The sequence below is a fragment of the Helianthus annuus genome, chromosome 10 (genome assembly GCF_002127325.2).
Source record: "Helianthus annuus cultivar XRQ/B chromosome 10, HanXRQr2.0-SUNRISE, whole genome shotgun sequence".
NCBI classification, from domain to species: domain Eukaryota; kingdom Viridiplantae; phylum Streptophyta; class Magnoliopsida; order Asterales; family Asteraceae; genus Helianthus; species Helianthus annuus.
Window position 1 is genome coordinate 155,355,091 of NC_035442.2, and position 21,349 is coordinate 155,376,439.

At 34.0% G+C, this 21,349-nt stretch overlaps 1 protein-coding gene across 1 annotated transcript; it reads right to left on the reverse strand.

Moving 5' to 3' along the window:
* Positions 1-14,915: 14,915 nt before the first annotated feature.
* LOC110886108 (probable LRR receptor-like serine/threonine-protein kinase At4g30520) lies at positions 14,916-19,188 on the reverse strand. The gene is made up of 11 exons (XM_022133867.2): positions 18,886-19,188; positions 18,659-18,791; positions 18,458-18,529; positions 17,973-18,116; positions 17,715-17,786; positions 17,523-17,582; positions 17,152-17,252; positions 16,940-17,074; positions 16,184-16,528; positions 15,578-15,957; positions 14,916-15,467 (listed from the first exon to the last, which is right to left on the reverse strand). The coding sequence occupies exons 1-11, from the start codon at positions 18,980-18,982 to the stop codon at positions 15,114-15,116; spliced, it is 1,893 nt and encodes a 630-aa protein (XP_021989559.1). The 5' UTR covers positions 18,983-19,188; the 3' UTR covers positions 14,916-15,113.
* Between the last annotated feature and the right edge of the window lie 2,161 nt (positions 19,189-21,349).

Genomic DNA, 21,349 nt, shown 5'->3' on the forward strand with positions numbered 1-21,349 from the left:
TTTAGGTATGTGATTTTACCTTGGATTGTTATAGAAGATGAAGATGATGAAGATGAAGATGATGATCGGTGGAGATTACAGAAGAGGAAGATGATTCCGATGAAGATGATTCCGATGAAGATGAAGATGATTGAAGATGAAGATGAAGATCTGTGTTTTGGGACTTGAGAGAAGATGAAGATGATTTTATTGAGAAGTGTGATTGTTCTAATCATACATATATGTTTATCATTAAGAGTTGAGGGTATAAAGGACATTTCACAATTGCCAAACAGTCAAACAGAGTGATGTTTCTCACATACCATAGAGACGCAAATTGCGTTTTTCTCTAATTTTTTTGTAACATAGTAATGAAATTTTTATGTCCTAACACATACTGTCTTAACATTTGTTTTCGATCGTTATTAAACATACCTGTGTGTTCACACGGGTGTTACAACTAGTTAATATTAATATAACTATAATTACCAAACTTAGGCCTACTCACATTTGCTACTATTCATATTTAACATTAGCCAAAATTTTATAACATTTTTCATTATGATAAAATAACTAGCGGTAAGACCCGTGTGCAAACACGGGTCGTTTCTTAGAAAACCATGCATAGCCCATATTGACAGAGAGTAAAAAAATAATTAGTGCAGACTTATAAAATTGATATATACTAATGGTCAATAGGTTTATTCAACAACAATTCCATTATGTTGATAGCAAACTACTTTACAAAATTACTTTAATGATAGGATGATTTAGGATTTTGTAAAAATGTTTGTTTTTGTACTACTTTACAAAATTACATAGAATTCAAGAAAACGAAACAACAAATTAAACATATATTGAGTTATTCAAAGTTCCGTTGAATACTAAATGAGATGTTAACCAAAATTAAAACAGATGTTGACCTTAAACAGATGTTTGCTTTAACGCCACAGATCTGTTTATGGCCAAACATCTGTTTAAGTCCAAACATCTGATATAGAAGGCCAAACATCTGTTTAAGGCAAAACATCTGTTTAAGCACAAACATCTGTTTTAAGTTCAAACCTCTGATATAAAAGGCCAAACATCTGTTAAAGGCCAAACATCTGTTTAAGGCCAAACATCTGTTTAAGTCTGAACAGATGTTTAACTTAATCAGATCTACTGTCTTCTCACACTGTTTTCCTCTTCAAAACACTGTTGAACCTAACATGGGTTTCCATTAACTATTGACCAAAAGTCAAACAGATGTTCAAACCACTGTTTGTTATTGTATTTCCATTAACTATTGACCAAAAGTCAAACAGATGTTCAAACCCTGGTTTTGACAACATGAAACACAACATCATCATGCCAACTACAGTCATATACATCCATCCATTATTCTGAATTTATAAACCCTTAAATGCAGAAGAATGTCGCATTTGCGATTAATAAACCAAGTTTCTACTAATTGCAGTTACTATTAGCAAAAAGAAACATGATATCATCTATATATAAAACATAAAGTGCTAATAACAGTGTTTTATCATGTTAGCTATACATAGCAGCAAAACATCAAGTTAATAATTTAAAAAAAAAAACATACAATCTCCCCATCAAAAAATTCATAATTATAATATCTGATATCAGAACATACTTAAATGTCGTTGTTAAATTGATGTAACTTGATTTAATATGATCTTCTGTTCCGAAGACACGTAAGTGAAGTGCAACATATCACCAAACCTCAACTTATTCTCAGTCATAAACTTTCGCCAACCTTTCAACGCATGACGTGGCTTCAAATCATTTAACTCCGACTTAACATCATAAACCTCCACAACTCCAACCATGTTTTGAACTTTCAAAGGATGAAGATCAACAGAAAGACCTACGCGTCTGGCAACTTCAACAGGAAGACGCTACATGTATTGTGTGGAAAAAAATAATAGTCAGACAAATAAACATAAATCATTAGTTTGTTATAAAAAACGGTATACCAGCCTATAGTGTCCTTTGCGATCAAAATGAAAGAACTCAGGATCGAGAAGATGTCCAAAATGTTTTTTTTGCAGTCTTTATAATCTTATTTCTACAGATAAGCTTTTTCTGAACGTTGGCGGCTCTTTTCCCCTTGATGAAAAAGTAAATATATACATGTGAATTAAAGGAATGTTGAATATATGAACAAAAAAAAAACAGTTTATATAAGATATACTAATTAAGTGGCGAGTATAGATACCTTAACTTTGTGAGCAGATGAAGAACATCCAATATGATCACTTGTGACGACAGGTAAGGCAGCATTTCCCTTAGTCATATTCTTGACCGTCTCCTTTCTCTTTCAGAAATAACTTTACCTTTCTTCTTAACCTGTTGTCATAGAGTAACTTTAATAACCATAGTAATATAGCAATTTTTAACACGGTAAACTTACATCTTGTGTTTTATTCAATTGTGAAGACATGCGTCTCTTCGACGTGCATTCGGCATTCATTCGTAACTTCTTCTAAATAAAACATTATTAGATAAATGTAACATCAGTAAACAGCATTACTAATAGTTGTAAAAACACTAAATTCTTATATGTGTTAAATTAAAAATAAATAATTTTAATAATTTAGTAAGTACCTGAGTAACGATTCTTCCTTCACCTATAGACACTACTTCTTCATCCTCATAGATGTCCTGGTCAACATTAATGAAAGAATTTGTATAATGCTAAAATAATTAAAACCTTTACTGCTAATACTAAATACATACGTACCTTGAATACATTCTCAACATAATCAGCCTTCGATATCTCAAGCACACTATCATCATCAGATTCAGGTTTCTTCGAAAAGCAAATCTCAATCTCATCTCTATAAACTACTATGTCAAAAACAACATCATCAATTCTGCTAAACACAAGCAAATCATCCTCCAATATTCCAACATCTTTACACATTTCCGGCCATCCTCTAGCAAATACAAAGTTCGTATCAACCTTAGACACCTCAACATTCCAATAGGAACCCTTATAACATATTTGAAATTTGCCACTTGGTGGGCTGTTTTCGTAAAATTGTTTAATGAAACAGTCTTCGATTACCTGCATAAAATTAAAAATAATGAATACTATACGTGAAGTATGTGACTTATGAGAATAAGCATTGACAGATTTAAGATGCAAAAGGATTCAAGTTAAGATCAATAGTCATACCGTAAAACCAAATCTTGCATAACGATTAAACGTGAAATAAGATTCACCACACATGCCATCAACAAAACATGAAAGTTCAAGCCCAAAATCACTTAACACTCTGAAAACCAACAAAGTATCCCTCTGCAAATTGAGATCTTTAACAACACTGTCCCAACCGTCAGTTATTATTGGCGTTGAATTTTCTATTCTGACCATCACAAACCACTTTTTACCAGACTCATGATAGATTCGCAACTTATTTTTTTGCCAACAATCTCCCCACTTTTGATTAGCAAAGGCTATAGGTACATCCTGTATATAATTTTTAAGTAGTGTAAGAAAATATAAACTATAACTGTTAAATATATATCTCAATAAAAATAAATTATGTATATAAAAACATGTCATACCAGTTTCAAAGATTCTGGGTTATCAAGAAACTTGACAAATGTAGTATACATGACAAAACCTGAATCAGTAAAGATGTTAAAACATTGAAATTAAAAAGTTGGCTTCGAAGATGAACATTAACTTTTTGTATTAATAGAGTATCTACTGAAATTAATCATAGAAACAGAGTATGAGTTAAAAATTTTCTGCAAGTAATAACTGTTTTAATATGTTATCAACAAATGATTCAAACACCTAACTAAACCCTTCTTGAATGTATAGCAATAAACTTAAAATCGTATTTGTAGCAAGATAGGATTTGAAATTTTTTTTTTGGATTAAAATCGGTTAAACAATATAAAGTATTACAATATGAATTTACATACCAGTTGTTGAAGAAAAAACAACAAAACCTCCAGTGATTCAAGTGTAGAAGACAGAGAATAAGAAAGTTGAAACCCTAGAAAATGACTGGGAAGAAGAGATTTTTGAAAGAAGTCAGATGATAGATGTTTGATGTGTAATAATGCTAAAGAAATAATGACAGTTGTGTTTTCGTTTTCCCATATTTTCAACAAATGAAAATATTTACACATACACCCCTTATTGAATTTGTTATTTACATTTACAAACTTAATAAAAGATGTCTAATAAAATGTGTTTGGAAACCTCTGTTGGTCGTTGGAAACAGTGTAACTCAAACAGTCATTAGATAAACAGAAGTTATGACAACAGATAATAACTTTCAGCAGTTGTTTTATTTTTAGCTAACATCTGTCCACGTCAAAACCTCTGTTATCATAATGCATGACAGTCAGCAGGCAGCACTATAGTAAATGAACAGTCATTAGGAAAAACAGAAATTATGATAACAGACGGTACCATTTAGCAGTGGATGTGTTTTTAGGCAAGCATAAGTTTCAAAAAACAGTTGTTTTCAATCAGTGTAACTCAACAGTGGTAAGTCTAACATCTGCTATTAGCCCAACCACTGTTAGGAATAACTGGAATAATTAAAATGAAGATGCGACAACAAAGATTAATACTATTTAAATTTATGTCATTTAATCAACAGTGGTAAATCAAACAGTCGTTAGCATACACAGTTGTTTCATCATCAGCAGATTCTTGAAAAAACTACTATCAATGATCAAATTCTGAACATTTGTTTTATCTTTGCACTCATCTGTTCACCATCAAACCAACCCCTGATGCTATTAAACCTCTGTTGACTTACCAAGCAGATGTTCAGACAGAATTCAACATCAACATAATCTGTTAACCATCAAACCATCCGTTGATACTATTAAACCTCTGTTGACTTACCAAACATATGTTCACACACAATTCAACATCAACATTATCTCTTCGCCATCAAACCAACCCTTTATATTATTAAACTTCTGTTGACTTACCAATAAATCAATAATTAAACTAAATCAAACTAAAAAACTAAATAAGTAAAACTAAAAGGCAACATAGATTCATAAGTTTAAAATTTATTCATTTATTCATGACATTAAAAGTCCAATAGTTACATCACATACTGAACAACATTAAAGTTCAAATCTAACAATAACAGCAAGAATGAAGAAACTTTAGCTTCAACTCCATCGATTGCTGAACCTCTTGATGTATGTCCTTCAGCATCGTCATGAACTCCACGTCTCTATCACCGCACTCTATATTACTAACAACACAAAGCTCACGAACGGAAGTTGAAGGCATGCGCATAAGATCTCTGGAAACCTGCTCTCTAGTGAACAGGCCAACCTGCAATCCATCAAAACATTTCTTCAACTCTTGAAAAGTAGCCCTGTCTTCATATACTTGTTCCTCGATTTGCCTGACAAAACGCTGCTTGAAATCATCCGATTTTGCATCTGTGAATGAGGCCATTTGAATAAACTATGTTACTCGACTTTCCTGAAAGTATGATATCTTCTTAGGAAAACGTGATGAAAAACAGGTGAAGTGACTATGAGTTTATATACTGAACTTTGTAATTATGAAAACGTGTAGATTTAATATATATAAACATATTAATGTAAAATTCAAAACAACAGTCTTTTAATGCAAAAACCTTTTCAAAACCCCAACTTTTATGGGAAAACCGTAAAATTAAATACCAAGAAACCCAAGGGACAAAATATCGAAATTCAAAGAACAAAAGCAGATTATGAAAATTACAATTAAACTCTTCATTTACCATGTAAACGCGTTTTTAAACTATATAAAAAACCGATGATTAGTTTTGATTCAAAACATCAACAACTCGTCCTACAAATCACTTTCTGTCAAAAATAGTTCCAAATCAGAAAACCTACAAAAAAAACTACATGGCAAAGTTCAGTTTCTACCACTGGTCAGACACCAGCGATCTTAAAACACAATTCTCGATGTGGTCACTCAAAGAACAAAGAACAGACCAAGAACTAAACAGGAAAGTCGACATAATCAACAACACTAATGACAACAAAACCTGGAACAACATAGCATTGCTCGATGAAGTCCTCCACTCTCCTCCATCAGACTTCCAGAAGAATGCAGAAGAGTTTCTTACACAACTTCTAGAACAGGATCAGAAAATCTGCAACATGCTAACTGACCTGAAATTAAAAAGAGGGCATGAAATCACATGGAGAAAGGCTAGAGTCTACGAAATCTTAGCAAGTGTTAACCCTAGTGTGTAATACGTTATAAATATTTCATTAAATTCCTATTTTTCTCTGTAGTAGTTCATTTTAATAATATAATCATGCATCTTAACAGTTAATAAAAAATAAGAAACAAACCTAAAATGCAAAGGTCTCTTCTCAACTGGTGTAGCACAACTGACTTTTTTCACGATACAAGATACATATCGTCGGTTGAAATTGCAACTCTCCCATCAAAGAATGTAACACATGCAACTTTTCACGATGTTGCAACAATTATATTGCAACATCAATATTTAAAGGTTGATGTGTGATGACCAACATCATTGAAACGACGATGTTGGAACAATGATACCGGAACGATAACATGTAAACAGAATCATCAAACATTCGAACAAAGAAGTGTAATCGGAGAATAGCGGCTGAATCACAAGAAACATGCATTTGAGAGAGAGAGAGAGAGAGAGACACGCTTGCAGATATCAGTGAGAGAGATTTGAATGTGGAGCCAGATAATTATGTCTTATTTATAGAATTAGAAAACATGGTTTGAATTTTGAATATGGTTTGAATTTTGAATGTGGAGCCAGAATTTGAATTGGGAACAGATGTTTGATTATAAAATGTTGAGGATAGATGTTAATTAGAGAGAGTAATTGATTGAAGAAGATGATATGTTATATATCTGGAGCCACTGTAATTTTGAATTTTGAATTTGGAGCCATAATATTGAATCGTCAGAGGTTTTGAATTTTTAATCATCAGTGGTTTGGTTACAGTAGTTTGATTACATTCATTTGAATGGGCAGACCTTTGAATGGACAATGGTTTTGATTACAGTGGCTTGAATGGACAGTGGTTCGTATTATAACAGAGATTTTGAATGGACAGGCCTTTGGAATCTAAATGTGGGCCACATTTGAATTTTAAACTCTTTTAATATTAGGCTTTATGATGTAATAATGAGATAAGAAAAGCCTTGTTGGACACCCTCTCCTGCTGACACATCAGCTTTTCTTATGTCACTTGGATTTCTCCTTTTATAGAAAATATAGATTTTAAACATAACTTGTTTTTCTCTTATAACTTTAAAAAGATGCAATGATTTATATTATTTTGAGTATGTCGTTATAACTGGCCTATTTCTATCTACGTCTTGATATAATTTTTTATCGAAACCGAGTTGTGAGTAGTAAAGTACAAGTAGTCAAAGCACAAATGTACATGTTATGAGAGCTACATTACATATGGTTTTTTGTTATTATAATAAGAGTAAACTTCCGTTTTGCTCCCTGTGATTTGGTCACTTTAACGATTTTGCCCCAAACTTTTAAAAACAACCATTTTCATCCAATAGTTTGCTATGGTTTTTCCATTTTGCTCCATGCGGGGAGTAAAATGGAAAAAACAGACAATTTGGATGGAGTTAGAGGCGGGGAGCAAAATGAAAAATCATAGCAAACTATTGGAGGAAAATGGCTATTTTTAAAGGTTTGGGGCAAAACCATTAAAGTGACCAAACCACAAGGAGCAAAACGGAAGTTTACTCTTATAATAATATAGCCAATGCAAATATTATCAGAGCTACCTTACATTTAGTTTTTATATTATTCTAATAAAGTAATGTAATGCTTTATAAAATAACGAATATACCGTTGCGACATGCTTGTTTTTATTTTCGTTCTGATAAAAGTTATCGAACGAGTCAAATATAATTGATATTTTTGTTCTTTACCGTACTAACCAAATCGATACCGTCTAAACAACTTTGGTTGCGGTACCAATATTTATTTTTATGGCTTCCAGAATTAATTTCATTCTGATTCCAGTAGAACCAATGGTGAAATGGAGTTGCATTCAAAATAGAGAGGGTTTTTTTTTTTTTTTTTTTTTTTTTTTGTATCGTAGTCTATAGCGAGTGCAGTAAAGTACCAGTGCCATGACAAACCGACCTGATTCCGACTGAACAACTTTGGTACTAATATTCATTTTGTATGGTTTAAGATCCATGTAAAACACATGTTAATATCCTTTTGGGCATTGGCGAGTTTTAGTAACGTACTGGTGCTGTCTCAAACCCAAACTGATTTCGACCTAACAATATCGATACCGATATCTCGGCTTTATTTTTTGGGTTTTCTCATTTGGTTACTAAAACAAGTGTTAGTATCACTCAGTACCGTACCTATATCGCAATAAACTGAATCGGACCAATACCGTCCGGTCCGACACCACAACACACTGGGAGTTCTACTCTTTATATTTAAAACGTCAACTCTTTGTAAAATACTAAGCACATAAAAATGATAAACTCTTTTTTATGTAATTATGCACATAAAAATGATAAACTCTTTTTTATGTAATTATTACAAAAACTTTTGTATATTAACTCTTGCGACATATGAGGTGTGTCATTGTTCTTAACTTATCTCTCTTCTTTCTCTCTCTTCATTATATTTGTAAAGCAATTTTTGTTGTAAATCAGAAAAGTGTACATTGACAAATCAAAGATGTGTACATTCTGTAGAATTTTAGTATCCTCACTAGTGAAAGAGGGGTTTTAGTGGTGTCAAAAGTGACAAATCAAAGATGTGTCATGTATGTGCGGGTAAAATCATGTTGGATTGACTTACCAACACTTCTTTTTCAATTTTGCATTATAAGATATAACATTAAAACAATAACTAAATGTTTAAAAGTAAAATACATGGACGGGCACCATCGGCTACTCCTGTCCAGGTAGGTCACTGCGTGGTAACACTGTTGTCGGCCCCACAGGTACCATTTGCGGGTTGGGGATTCGGGTAATTAAGTGGCGGAACTATAACTTATTTGTCGGGGTCATCATAAAACTCTTTTTGCTTAACTCGTGGGTAACATTTCTTGGATATATGGGTAACCCCCAAAATCTTGTTTGAAAGGTCCCTCTTTCTGAAATACTAGGTCTTTATACTCAGTGATATCTGGGGTATTATCCCGGGACTTCTGCTGAATGAAAATTCTGACCTAGTCCCCGTATAATACTTTCTGCAAATGCTTGAAATATAGCACCGCCCTCAGCAAATATGATGAAACAATAAAATTGATAATCATTGCTGTTGAAGAAAAGATCCTCTAAAGGGGACACACCAAAAGTCGAACCGTCATCTCTCTGCTGAACGGAAGTTCTGACCTGAGCTCTCACGGTTTCGCATCTAACCCCTTTACAGATATCATCTGTGGTATACTCACCTGTAAGACTGAATATTGGGATCTGGATACGGAAGTATATTCAAGTAGTGGGACACACGAATAAGTTTAAGTATCTAAAACATTAATCTCGTATCTCGGAACAGTTGAACTTTGTGTGAAAATTTAAGTGGACCAGTATAGTGACAATCTAGGTGAATTGTTTAGAACTTAAAATGAAATGAAGCTTAATGGTGTTGGTGATTTGTCTCAGAAAATGATATCATCCTCTTGCTCAAACTCACAAAAATATTGTCTGTATAGATTTCTTTTCTGCATAGTTGTATTTCTGCATGTGGTGTCACTTTTGAATTTCAAAAATCCAAAAAGATTTTCGACAACTGGTGTTGAAGAGCTGATTTTCAAAATCTCAAGTGCTAAACATGACGAACAGGTTTGGGAAGATTGTGTTTATAAAGTTTTTAACAATCTATCTTACAAGTGGTCATCAGATGTTTTTGAAAATGATATTCCTACGAGTGGTTCATCAGAATCTAATAGATAAATCATTTTGTGATTTTTACAAGTGGTGTCTGAGTGTATTAAAGTTTAAATATCATAAAACTTGTGTTTTGTGGAAGAGAATGTGCAGATTTGAGTCAGGCAATGATCTTGAACCTGTGAAATCCAGACTGCGATCCCAGCTGATTGAGAGGGGGAGTCTGAATGACAAAGAGCCAGGTTCTGATTCTGAGATTGTTGCTGCTGATGAATTTAAAGATTCAACACTCGAGAAGGAGTGTATGTTGGTGCAAATGAATAGAGAAGAAGTCAATATTCGAGGGAAGAAGTTTGTTGATGATGATAGAGAAGAGAAGATAGAGATTGAGGATGCTTACAACTTCAAATACTTCAAAGAGAAGCCCAAAGACTGTTCAAGACTGAAGATGCGAAGACTCGACACTGAAGTCTCTGTCAACATCCGAGGGGGAGTTTGTTGGTGCATCCGTCTGTCGTCTTCGTCTTGTATAGAGCTAGTTAGATCAGGGCACGAAAAACGAGAAAGTGTAGTTAGAAGAGATTCTGCTTGAAATGATCTTGGTCAAGTTCAAGCGAAATCATCAAGATCTAATTCCGCTTGAGTGTATGTGTTTGATTCCGCTTGAAGTTAATGTAATGATTCCACTTGAAATGAACATGCACATGTTCAAGCGGAATCAGGGGCCTATATATAGCCCATCCCAAGCGAAATCAAATAATCAATGGTTCCGGTTTGCAACGAAGTGCTGCCGAAGTGTCGTCACGCTGTAAAAGTCATTCTAATCAATCAAATCGACAGTTTAAAGTGATAATCGTGCTGAATTGAACTCAGTTTGTCTGTTTCCGCCTTTCAAACTGAGTAAAACTCTTCCGATCGACTCGTTCGGGTCCGAAAACGATCCTACATTTTTCCTAAAAAAATCTCAAATTATATGTGTGTGTGTATATATATATACATATAGGGTAAGGATCAAGGGAAAACTCCCCCAAGTTGTGAGAACTTAGAGAACTCGGCCAACTCGTTCTCACAACTCGTTCCTCTGGTTCCGCCATGTTAGGTATGACTCGCCAAAAATGGAGGTGAGGATTTTGTGTGTTAGTTTGGGAAAGAACACCGGGGGGGGGGGGGGGCAACGAAGAGATGAGTGTTGTTGGCGTTGGTATCTGTGGGTTACACTCCGTCCACCCTAACATTACAAAAAATTGAATATGTTCTAGGTAACTTTTAACATGCTACACCCAAAACATTTCACTTTGTGATGTTTAAACTACTAAAAGTATTCAAAACTCACATATATAACTTTATTCTTTATCATGTTTAGACTATTAAAAGTATTCAAAACTCATATTTATAACTTTATTCTTTTTAATGTTAAAACTTTTAAAAGTATTCAAAACTCACATTTATAACTTTATTCTTTTTAATGTTTAAACTTTTAAAAGTATTCAAAACTCACATTTATAACTTTATTCTTTTTAATCTTTAATTCAAATTGAATGTATATTACGAATTTTAATTTATGTCACACCACTCCGTATCACTTTCACCAACAAAGCCAAACAAAGTTAAAAGGGAGTTGGAACGATTACATAATTGGCAAAATATTCCCATTCTACCCTCATACTAAAAATAATGATAGGTTAAAAGCAACAATTTTATCTCCAAAACGTTTCTTTTACCTTTGTTTGACTTTGTTGGTGAAAGTGATATGAAGTGATGTGACATAAAATAAAATCCATAACTTAAATTGATTAATTATACTTTTATCAAAATAAAGTTATAAATATAGTTTTGGAGTAAATTATCATTTTAGTCCCTAAGTTTTGTTCAAATTTGCCATTTTAGTCTAAATAGTTTTTTTTTGCCTCTGGGTCCCTGACTTTTACATTTTGTTGCCATTTTGATCATTTTGTTTAACTCCATCCAAAAACCCAGTTTGTAACAAGGGTATTTTGGGGATTTCCTTAAAAAATGTTTTCAGTTGTCATTTTGATCCAATTCCAAAAAATCAAAAAAATTCCAAAAAATTCAAAAAATAAAAAAAATTCTAAAAAATCATAAAAATTCAAAAAAATCTAAAAATCAAAAAAATTCTAAAAATTCATAAAAATTCTAAAAAATCCAAAAATCATTAAATGTTTCGGCACGAACCGTTTCGACCCGTACCATTTCGAACCCGAACCGTTTCGACGCAAAGCGTTTCCACCCGTACCGTTTCGAACCGTACCGTTTCGACGCGAACCGTTTCGACCTGTACCGTATCGAATCGAACGTTTCGACGCGAACCGTTTCGAGCCCGTACCGTATCGAAACGGTTCGGTTCGGTTCGATATGGTACGGGTCGAAACGGTTCGGTTCGAAACGGTTCGCGTCGAAACGGTTCGGTTCGAAACGGTTCGCGTCGAAACGGTACGGGTCGAAACGGTACGGTTCGAAACGGTACGGTTCGAAACGGTACGGGTCGAAACGCTTCGCGTCGAAACGGTTCGGCTCGAAACGGTTCGGGTTCGAAACGGTACGGGTCGAAACGGTTCGTGTCGAAACGGTTCGGCTCGAAATGGTTCGGTTCGATACGGTACGGGTCGAAACGGTACGGTTCGAAACGGTTCGCGTCGAAACGGTTCGGTTCGATACGGTACGGGTCGAAACGGTTCAGTTCGAAACGGTACGGGTCGAAACGGTTCGTGCCGAAACATTTAATGATTTTTGGATTTTTTAGAATTTTTTTGATTTTTTGGAATTTTTATGATTTTTTAGAATTTTTTTTATTTTTAGATTTTTTAGAATTTTTATGATTTTTTAGATTTTTTTTTATTTTTAGATTTTTTTGATTTTTTTGATTTTTTGGAATTTTTTTGGTTTTTTGGAATTGGATCAAAATGGCAACTGAAAACATTTTTTAAGGAAATCCCCAAAATACCCCTGTTACAAACTGGGTTTTTGGATGGAGTTAGACAAAATGATCAAAATGGCAACAAAATGTAAACGTCAGGGACCTAGAGGCAAAAAAAAACTATTTGGACTAAAATGACAAATTTGGACAAAAGTCCGGAACTAAAATGGCAATTTACTCTATAGTTTTGAGTATCGATAGTTTAAACCACACACAACAAATAGCTAAAACACAAAAATATCAATTAATATAAACATACCCCTTAATATTGAAGGCGGAATCAAACATAATCGCTAAGCATGATAAAGTTTGTTTAGAGAATTAACACATGTTTATCTACTTTGCTTTCAACACATTTAGTTCCTTAGCCCTCAAGGCAATGGAATTTCTGAACATGGTCGAGCGGGTCATGCATGCATGGTAATTCCTCGACTCTTAAGACCAATAGCTTTGTCTTTAGTAGCATGGTCGGCCCTGAGGGTGGGCGAAGAGGACCACCGGCCAAGATCCGATATTTCGAAGGGCACGTTATTTTAAAAAGATCCGATATGTATATGTAAAAAAACAAATTAATAGGATATACATTACAAACACCAACATAGGCCCACTTACAAAACTATTAGTTATTAGCCCATTGACATTAGGTTTAAACCTTTAGTGAGCCCAATGCTCAATTTCGTTAAGGCCTAAGGACACGTTTTTTCGAGCTCGAACAAGGTACACGAATTCTCAGGGCCAACCCTATTTAGTAGGATCGATTTTGTTATCCTAAATGAGGTTGCGACGCAGTTTATTGCCCGTTTACTTGCCAATTTATTGTAATTGGTTTTGTTGTAAGTGAAATGAAAGTCATGAATTTTATTATTAATTAAAAAAATTGTTGAATAAGATTATAAGACCATAAAAGCTTAATATCATACTAAAATAATCTAGAATGTTATGTGTCTATTTATATACTTATATGAATTTTGACCCGTATTTGACTAATTGAAATGTGAATAAACTATCAATTGAATTAAACTTATTTATAAGTAGTTTGATCGAGATTGTTGCTTCAAAGTACCAATTACATTACATATATTTTTAATGTTTATTGAATGAAAAAAGCTAAAAAATGGAAAGTAGTGAGAACATGCCCATAAAAAGGGAACATTGTCTAGGCCAACTTTTGGTCAAGTGACATCCCCTTTCACTTTCGTTTCCTCTTCTTTTGCTTTGGGACAAACGCACATCATAATTTGTAACGTCTCCCCACCAAAAACATAAGACTATATCACATAATAATACTTATATTTAATTACTAAAAGGAGTATCCTGAATATAATATATAAAAACAATTTGTAAATGTTTGATGCAAGGACAGTTCAATTCACTACTATGGGGGTCTCTTGAAGCATGTATGTGTTTTTCTTTGATTATTCTTTTTTTCCCCTTCTCTCTCTCTCTCTTTTTTTGGTTTTTCTTTTTTTTTTTTTGGCTTTTCTTTTAAATTTTTAACTAATTATAATATTTAACAAACTATTATATTTTACATAAATCTCACCCTATATATAAATGCGGGTAGTGTCGGTTTTACATGTTTATCTTTTGATTACACAATTTATAAAAGTTCATTTTTGCATTTTTTAAGGTTCGAGATAACTATTTTGTGATTTACAAATATAGGGCGAGAGTTGGCTACAAAGTCCATTTTCTACAAAGTATACAAATTCATAAAACATCACAATTTCAGCCATAAAACACACTCAAACCACACAAATAATAGCTTTTCTATAAAGATGTTTATATTATATAAGGATTTAAACTAATAGTTAGCGCATAATATGTTTTCTACAAATAACATTCAAATCAGGGATTATCATTTCGGTACAGGTGTCCTACCAAATCATTTTTTGTAACCGCTTTCTGATCGTCATTTTGTGAATTGGTACAGTACCGTTATTTAACGATTTTTGCCTTTAAATACCGTACCATATTATACCAATACCCAATTTTGATGATTTTCTTCGATACCGATACTTTCGATAGCAGTACAAAGTTCATCCCTAATTTAAAAAACACTTAATTTAACGTGTAAATACTAAAAAAACAGAGAGAAATAAAAAGGTTAACATAGAATTTAACATCCAATCGACTAATATGTTTTCTACTAGTAACATTCAACTTGGAAAAGGAAAACTTAACTAAACCCTAATTTCAAGCCATAACAAAGAAAAAAAAATCAATTATATTTACCAAAATATATATTCACTCCACCCCAAATGTTTACACTTTTTCCTTAACATTCCTATTTATGTATGCAACATTTGATGATCATCATCTTGGACCCGAGAGCACCATGGCATGTTTATCATGGTCATCATCCATCAACATCACCCCAAGCATGCTTGATGTATAGTCATCATCAATGTCATCAAGTTTTTGGACCATCCCATTCTTTCTTATGCTATTGGGGTTCATATTGTTATGTGTCGCCGCCCATTTTTCGGCTAAACCGTCCCCTTCTAGCATCCTTACCACCTCCGACATCCTTGGTCGGTGGGCCGGGTTGTACTGAGTACAAAGTAACGCGACTTGTAGCATTTCACTCACGTCGATTTGATCGTAGTTGGTACCGAGCTCTTTGTCTACTAAAAGCTCTACCTTCTTCTCTTGGTGCGCCTTTTTCACCTAGAGTAAAAAAAAAAAAAAAAAAAAAAACCATTTCGCATGCTTAGAAGGCTTGTACATTGTGCATCAAGACTTGTACTGTAAAATTCGGTACTAAAAAAGAAGCTTACCCATTCAAGCATCACGCCTTTCTGGTTAACCGCTTTCCCAAACTCAAACGCTCTCATTCCCGTTATCAGTTCCAACAACAAATTCCCGAAACCGAAAACATCAGTTTTCTCCGACGATTGACCCGTTGAGAGATATTCCGGTGCAATGTGGCCCACGGTACCACGAACCTCAGTGGTGACATGTGAGTCAGCATGGTCAAGTAGCTTAGCCAGCCCAAAGTCACCCACCACAGCCTCGTTGAACTCGTCTAAAAGAACATTAGCCGCCTTCACGTCTCGGTGGATAATTTTTGGATCGCACTGCTCGTGTAGATATAATAATCCGCGTGCAGCTCCAATCGCGATTTTTTTACGAGCGTTCCAATCCAATGATGGTTTACCTGAAATGATGTAGCAACTCTTAACCACTTTTGTCATAGTACCCATAACACATCCTACGTTTTTGGGGCCTACACGCGTCACGCGTTTTCGTCCTTATAAAAGTCAACTTTCGGATGATGCATGGTGAAGTACTTATAAAAGTCAACTTTCGGATGACGCATGGTGAAGTACTAAATTGTTTTATAAACAGTACTACATAAGGTTACGAAAGTACAAACTACAAACCTCTAAGCCGTGAAGCTACACTGCCGTTAGACATGAACGGGTAAACGAGGAGCCGCTCCGCCGGAGTTACGCAATAACCGATCAACCGGAGCAAATTCCGGTGAACCGCTAGGCTAATGAGCTCCAATTCTGTCCGGAATTGTGATTCTCCGGCTGTTCCGTTAATGTCTTTTAAACGTTTGACCGCCACCATGGTCCCGTCACCTAGTTTTCCCTTGTAAACGTTACCGAATCCTCCGGCACCGAGAATGTTTTTTGAGCTGAAGTTATCGGTTGCGTATTGAAGTTCTTTGAATGTGAAGCTTCTTAAGTTGCCTAAGCTCATTAGACTCTCTTCTGGTATGTCTGTTATCAATTAAATTATAATCAGAAACAAACCAATTTTGACTTTTGAAGTCAAACTTACAATTTGCATATCTTCACAAACGTTTTTAAAACCATACTACATGTTACAAATTAACATAAATCATATTATTTATGTTGACCATAAAGTCAATCATGACACATAAAAAGTTAAAACACGTATCTGCCCATTGTTTGTTTCTAATTATAGGGTTGACTTTTGAGGTCAAACCTATACGTTTCTAGTCACAAACCGGTATACAATTACGCATTTACCATTAACATTTTCCACAACGAATCTATATAGATTTAAGCAAGGTAACATAATTCGTTTCTAAACTTGAATCATATCAAATACGTAATTGAAATTGCGTTCGTTTGACTTTGCATATAAGACAACAAAATCACACATACCATTAATATCAAGAACGCTTTGCTTCTTGTTTCGGCTTCTCTTCCACAAGAGAACTCCAAGAGACACAACGAGAAGCGCGAGACAACCGAGACTAATTCCAAGAGCAATCGCTACCCTTTTCGACTTACCTTTCCCTAAAAAAATCCAATTTTTAGACGGAGAAACTTGTTTTAGAGAGAGAAAGTGAATCAAACTCTTCAAAAGTCCATACCTGATGGCGAATTAAGCTCAAAAGAAAGCGGCTCAGGCAAAGTTGACCCGTAACAACCTTCGTTAGCACGACTCCCACAAATCATATTATTACCCACAATACTGTTCAAGAAACACATAAAAATGCAATCTTTTTTAATACCCAATAATAAAATACAACAAAAATGCAATCTTTTTTAATACCCAATAATAAAATACAGTAAAAATGCAATCTTTTTTAATACCCGACAATAATATACAACAAAAATGCAATCTTTTTTAATACCCAATAATAAAATATAACAAAAATGCAATCTTTTTAATACCCAAACAACAAAAATACAATTTTTTTTAATACCCATTAATAAAAATCAAGAAAAATGCAATACATACTTGAAAGTTCTTGCTGAAAACTTGGGGACAGGACCACTAAGGTTGTTGTTTGACAAATCTCTGAAAGGAACAAAAGATTTCCATGAATTAATGATTTCAAACATGTATACAGAATCATGCAGATAACACACTGTAGACAAAGACTACACAAACAAATAATAATAATAATAAAAAAAAATAAACTAAACTCACAAGAGTGCAAGTTGAGGAGCAGAAGCTAAAGACAAGGGAATAGCTCCAGACAAGCTGTTGTTATTTAATCTTCTACTCATTACATGACAAAATTAAAAGAAACATGGGGTCAACATTTGAATAATATCAAATTAAGAAATGAAGTCCCAACAATTCAACTGTCAATTTTAGGAAAACTAAAATTGACCCATCAAAGATTGTGTTCCAAATAAGGAGTTTTAGTGAGAGAAAGATGGTTTGAATTTGGTGATTACTTACAGGTATTGCAGGCTGGTTAAAAGACTTAGTGATTCAGGTACATGACCTGTTAATTTGTTGTTTGATAAATCCAATGTTTGCAGCTTCTTTAGGTGCCCTATTCCTGCCGGAATTTGCCCGGAAATATTATTGTTCTGCAACAACCTGTTGTCATCATCATTAACAAAATATTTTCAAGATTTTTTTAATTTTTTTTTATTTTGAGATAAGAAACTTGTATATTCATCATTAACGATAGGAAAATTACATAATAAGAATGACATGTAAACGAGCAACAAGCTTTTATATACAAGACCATTTTCAAGAGTATTTACAAGATAATTTTCAAGAATGTTTTCAAGATTCTTTTCAAGAATATATACAAGACTATTTTCAAGAATGTTTTCAAGACTATTTGCAAGATTATTATCAAAAATCTTTTCAAGATTATTTTCAAGAATATATTCAAGAAAACACATATTCAAAAAAAAAAAAAAAACCCTTACACTTGACGGAGATTAGTGAGATTAGCAATAACCTCTGATAATGTTCCTGATAAACCCTGGCTAGGAGCTCCACTGTAACAAAAACCCAAAAAGGGTTTTAGATAAAACAGTGAAAAAACACATCTTTTTGACAAAATATTTTGCATATAGATACATACATGCATATACATCTAAAAATATATATAAAAAAAAAGAACTTACAGGCCAGTGACAAGATTATCAGGGGAACAAGTAATCATAGCCCAGCTACAAGGGTCAACAGAGTCTTCATCCCAATTACTAAAAGCTCCATGAGGATCATCCAAACCATTTTTAACAGCAATCAAAGCCACAACTGCACAAAAAATCAAGAAATCAAAAACCCACAAAATATATTTATAATAAAAGTTAAAAACAGAGGCTTTTTTCAAGAAAGATTGGATCAAAACCTTCAGGATTACGAGCTTCATAACAAAAACAGAGAGTAGGAAACAGGGGAACAAAACAGAGGATTAAAAATCTGATCTTTTGAAGCATGATCATCATTCAATGCAAGTGAAAAACATTAAATTGTGAACAAGTAAGAACAGATATTCAAATAATATGAAATAAATGTGGGTATGTGAGTTAAATTTTTGATTTTGTGGTGCAATTTGTGTGTGGAAATGCAAAGGGTTATTTGTAGGATTAGAGAGAGAAAAAGGGGGAGAATCAGGTGGGGGTGATACGGTCCGGTGGTGTCAGTGACAGTGGGGGGGGGAGGGGGGGTCAAGTGTAAATTATGGGACTTTTTGTGTTTGAAGTTGCTTTAATGGCTAACGTGCGCTGGTTTGGCTAATGTGAGCTTATTATTCCTTTTTTCTTTTGTTTAAATCAGTCTCTTTTCTTTTCTTTACTGTTGTTCTGATAGCTTTACGTTGATGAGGCACGGCAAAGGAAATATAATATGTTTATTTTTATTAAGTGGTGCTAAAGAAACATAAAAGAGGTTTTTTTCTTTAATGTACATTGTTGCTTTTTTTCATATTAGATGTTCAATTTTGATTTGTTTGACTAAAAATCTTGTACAAAGTATGTTATCATATAAAACGTATGAATTACATAGAAAAGTAGAAAAATATGATGACAATTTTGTAATTATTTACCCTACAAAATTAAAATTACCCTACAAGATTATTTGGAATCAAAATTACCCTACAAGATCATTTGGAGAGTAACTATGATATTCTATAAAATTACTCTATAAGATCATTTTACAAAATAATTACGAAAATGTCACTGTGTTTTTTTTTTTTTACTTTTCCACTCCATTCGTACATTTTGTAGGATAAGATACTTTGTATTTGATCTTTTGTCTAGTTTTATATATCATCCTTAATTATTAGTTTTCAAATACATTTAATACCTATAAAATTTAGTTTACGTCCCACTTGCGGTATGCGTATATAATGTATATATGTATGGGCCATCGGGGCGGGGGGGGGGGGGGGGGACAAAAGTGAAAGTGCACTAATTTTAACGTCATTTTACTAATTTCATGAAAATAACGTTAAAAGTTGAGGACGGTTAATCATGCATCATGTGGTTGCGTTGATAGCTGAAAGACAAAAGGGTTCATGCATTAATCGATCTTTGTCCCGATTGCTGAAAGTTATATGCCTTATGTCCAAGGCTTGATGCAAAACTACTATCAAGTCGGGGGTCTTACTGGAAGCAACCTCTCTATTCCTACGGGGTAGAGGTAAGGCTGTCTACATGTTATCCTCCTCAGACCCTAAGAATCACTAGGCGCTAGTCACGCGGTGGGGTACCGACTAGCGATTAATCGGAATTAATCGAATCGGGATTTTTATATGTAATTTTTAGTTATATATATACACACACATTTTTATATGCAGTTTTCTAAAGTAAACATGTTTTAACCATTCATTGACCCATTTTTTAAGTAATTGAAAGGAATTTATAAGGTTTGGTCGAAATTTAGCTGGCGTATGGCCAAATTTTGGCTAGAATAGGACCGCCATTGACCGCCTAGCGACTAATCGGCCATTAATCAGTGAACCTTCGATTAGTGATTAATCGATGACTAGTCGGAGACTAGTTGGGATTTCTACAACCATAGACCCTACCTTTGCTTTACTAATGGTGGGATTTACTAAGTATGACTATTATGATTACTTATAAAATTTAGTTATCTATATCCCATAATACATAACCTAGTATTATATATATTGTTTATAAAGGATGGTAAATAGTAACTTTATTTTTATAATAACTAGGGAGAAAGCTCGTGCGATGCACGACATGCATAATAGCTATTGTTTGTTCGTGGTAAGACGTCTGATACGGCCGATACATAACATGTAAGACAATACGCCTACAAAGGGGTGTGCTTAAACTTTATTAAACCATGGACCATAAGTTGTTTCCTTGGCAAAACTTGCCGGCCAAAAAGAAGTGAAAAAAGATGTCTTCCAAGGAAAAAAACATGAAACAGAAAAAGGAAAACCGCATAAACTCTCGCACGCCTTCCTATCTTATTGGATAACACATAGACCAAACTTTAGCTAACGCATGCCACCGTCATCCCCAATCCCATCACCAGCCAACTGACTGCAGTGAAATAACGAAAAGAAAACTATTAGAAATGGCATACTATGTTTACGTATATATGCATCGAAAAGTAGTACGGGTTTTCATTACTAACACTAAGTGCAGACGGTATACCTTTCATGTGGGTCACTGTCAACTGTTTCTTCTGAATCCGAATCTGTATAAGCAGGCCTGCGAAGGAAAAGCACGAAACTGTATGCTCTATAAAGATACATAATCTAAAATGAATATTCTATGTATACAATGTAGTTTGTAGGGGGCATACCATGTGATTCTTGTTTCTTCTACCGTGGGTCAAGA

What these genes read in the sequence shown, in the direction of transcription:
- LOC110886108 (XM_022133867.2), bottom strand. Translation starts at nt 18,982, where the DNA reads ATGATGATCATGCTTCAAAAGATCAGATTTTTAATCCTCTGTTTTGTT. An exon ending in TTTTCAGCAAGAACTTTCAA is followed by an intron (nt 17,253 to 17,522) that starts GTATGTATTGCA and finishes TTTCTTGAACAG; the next exon opens with TATTGTGGGTAATAATATGA. An exon ending in AAGGCGTGATGCTTGAATGG is followed by an intron (nt 15,468 to 15,577) that starts GTAAGCTTCTTT and finishes TTTTTACTCTAG; the next exon opens with GTGAAAAAGGCGCACCAAGA.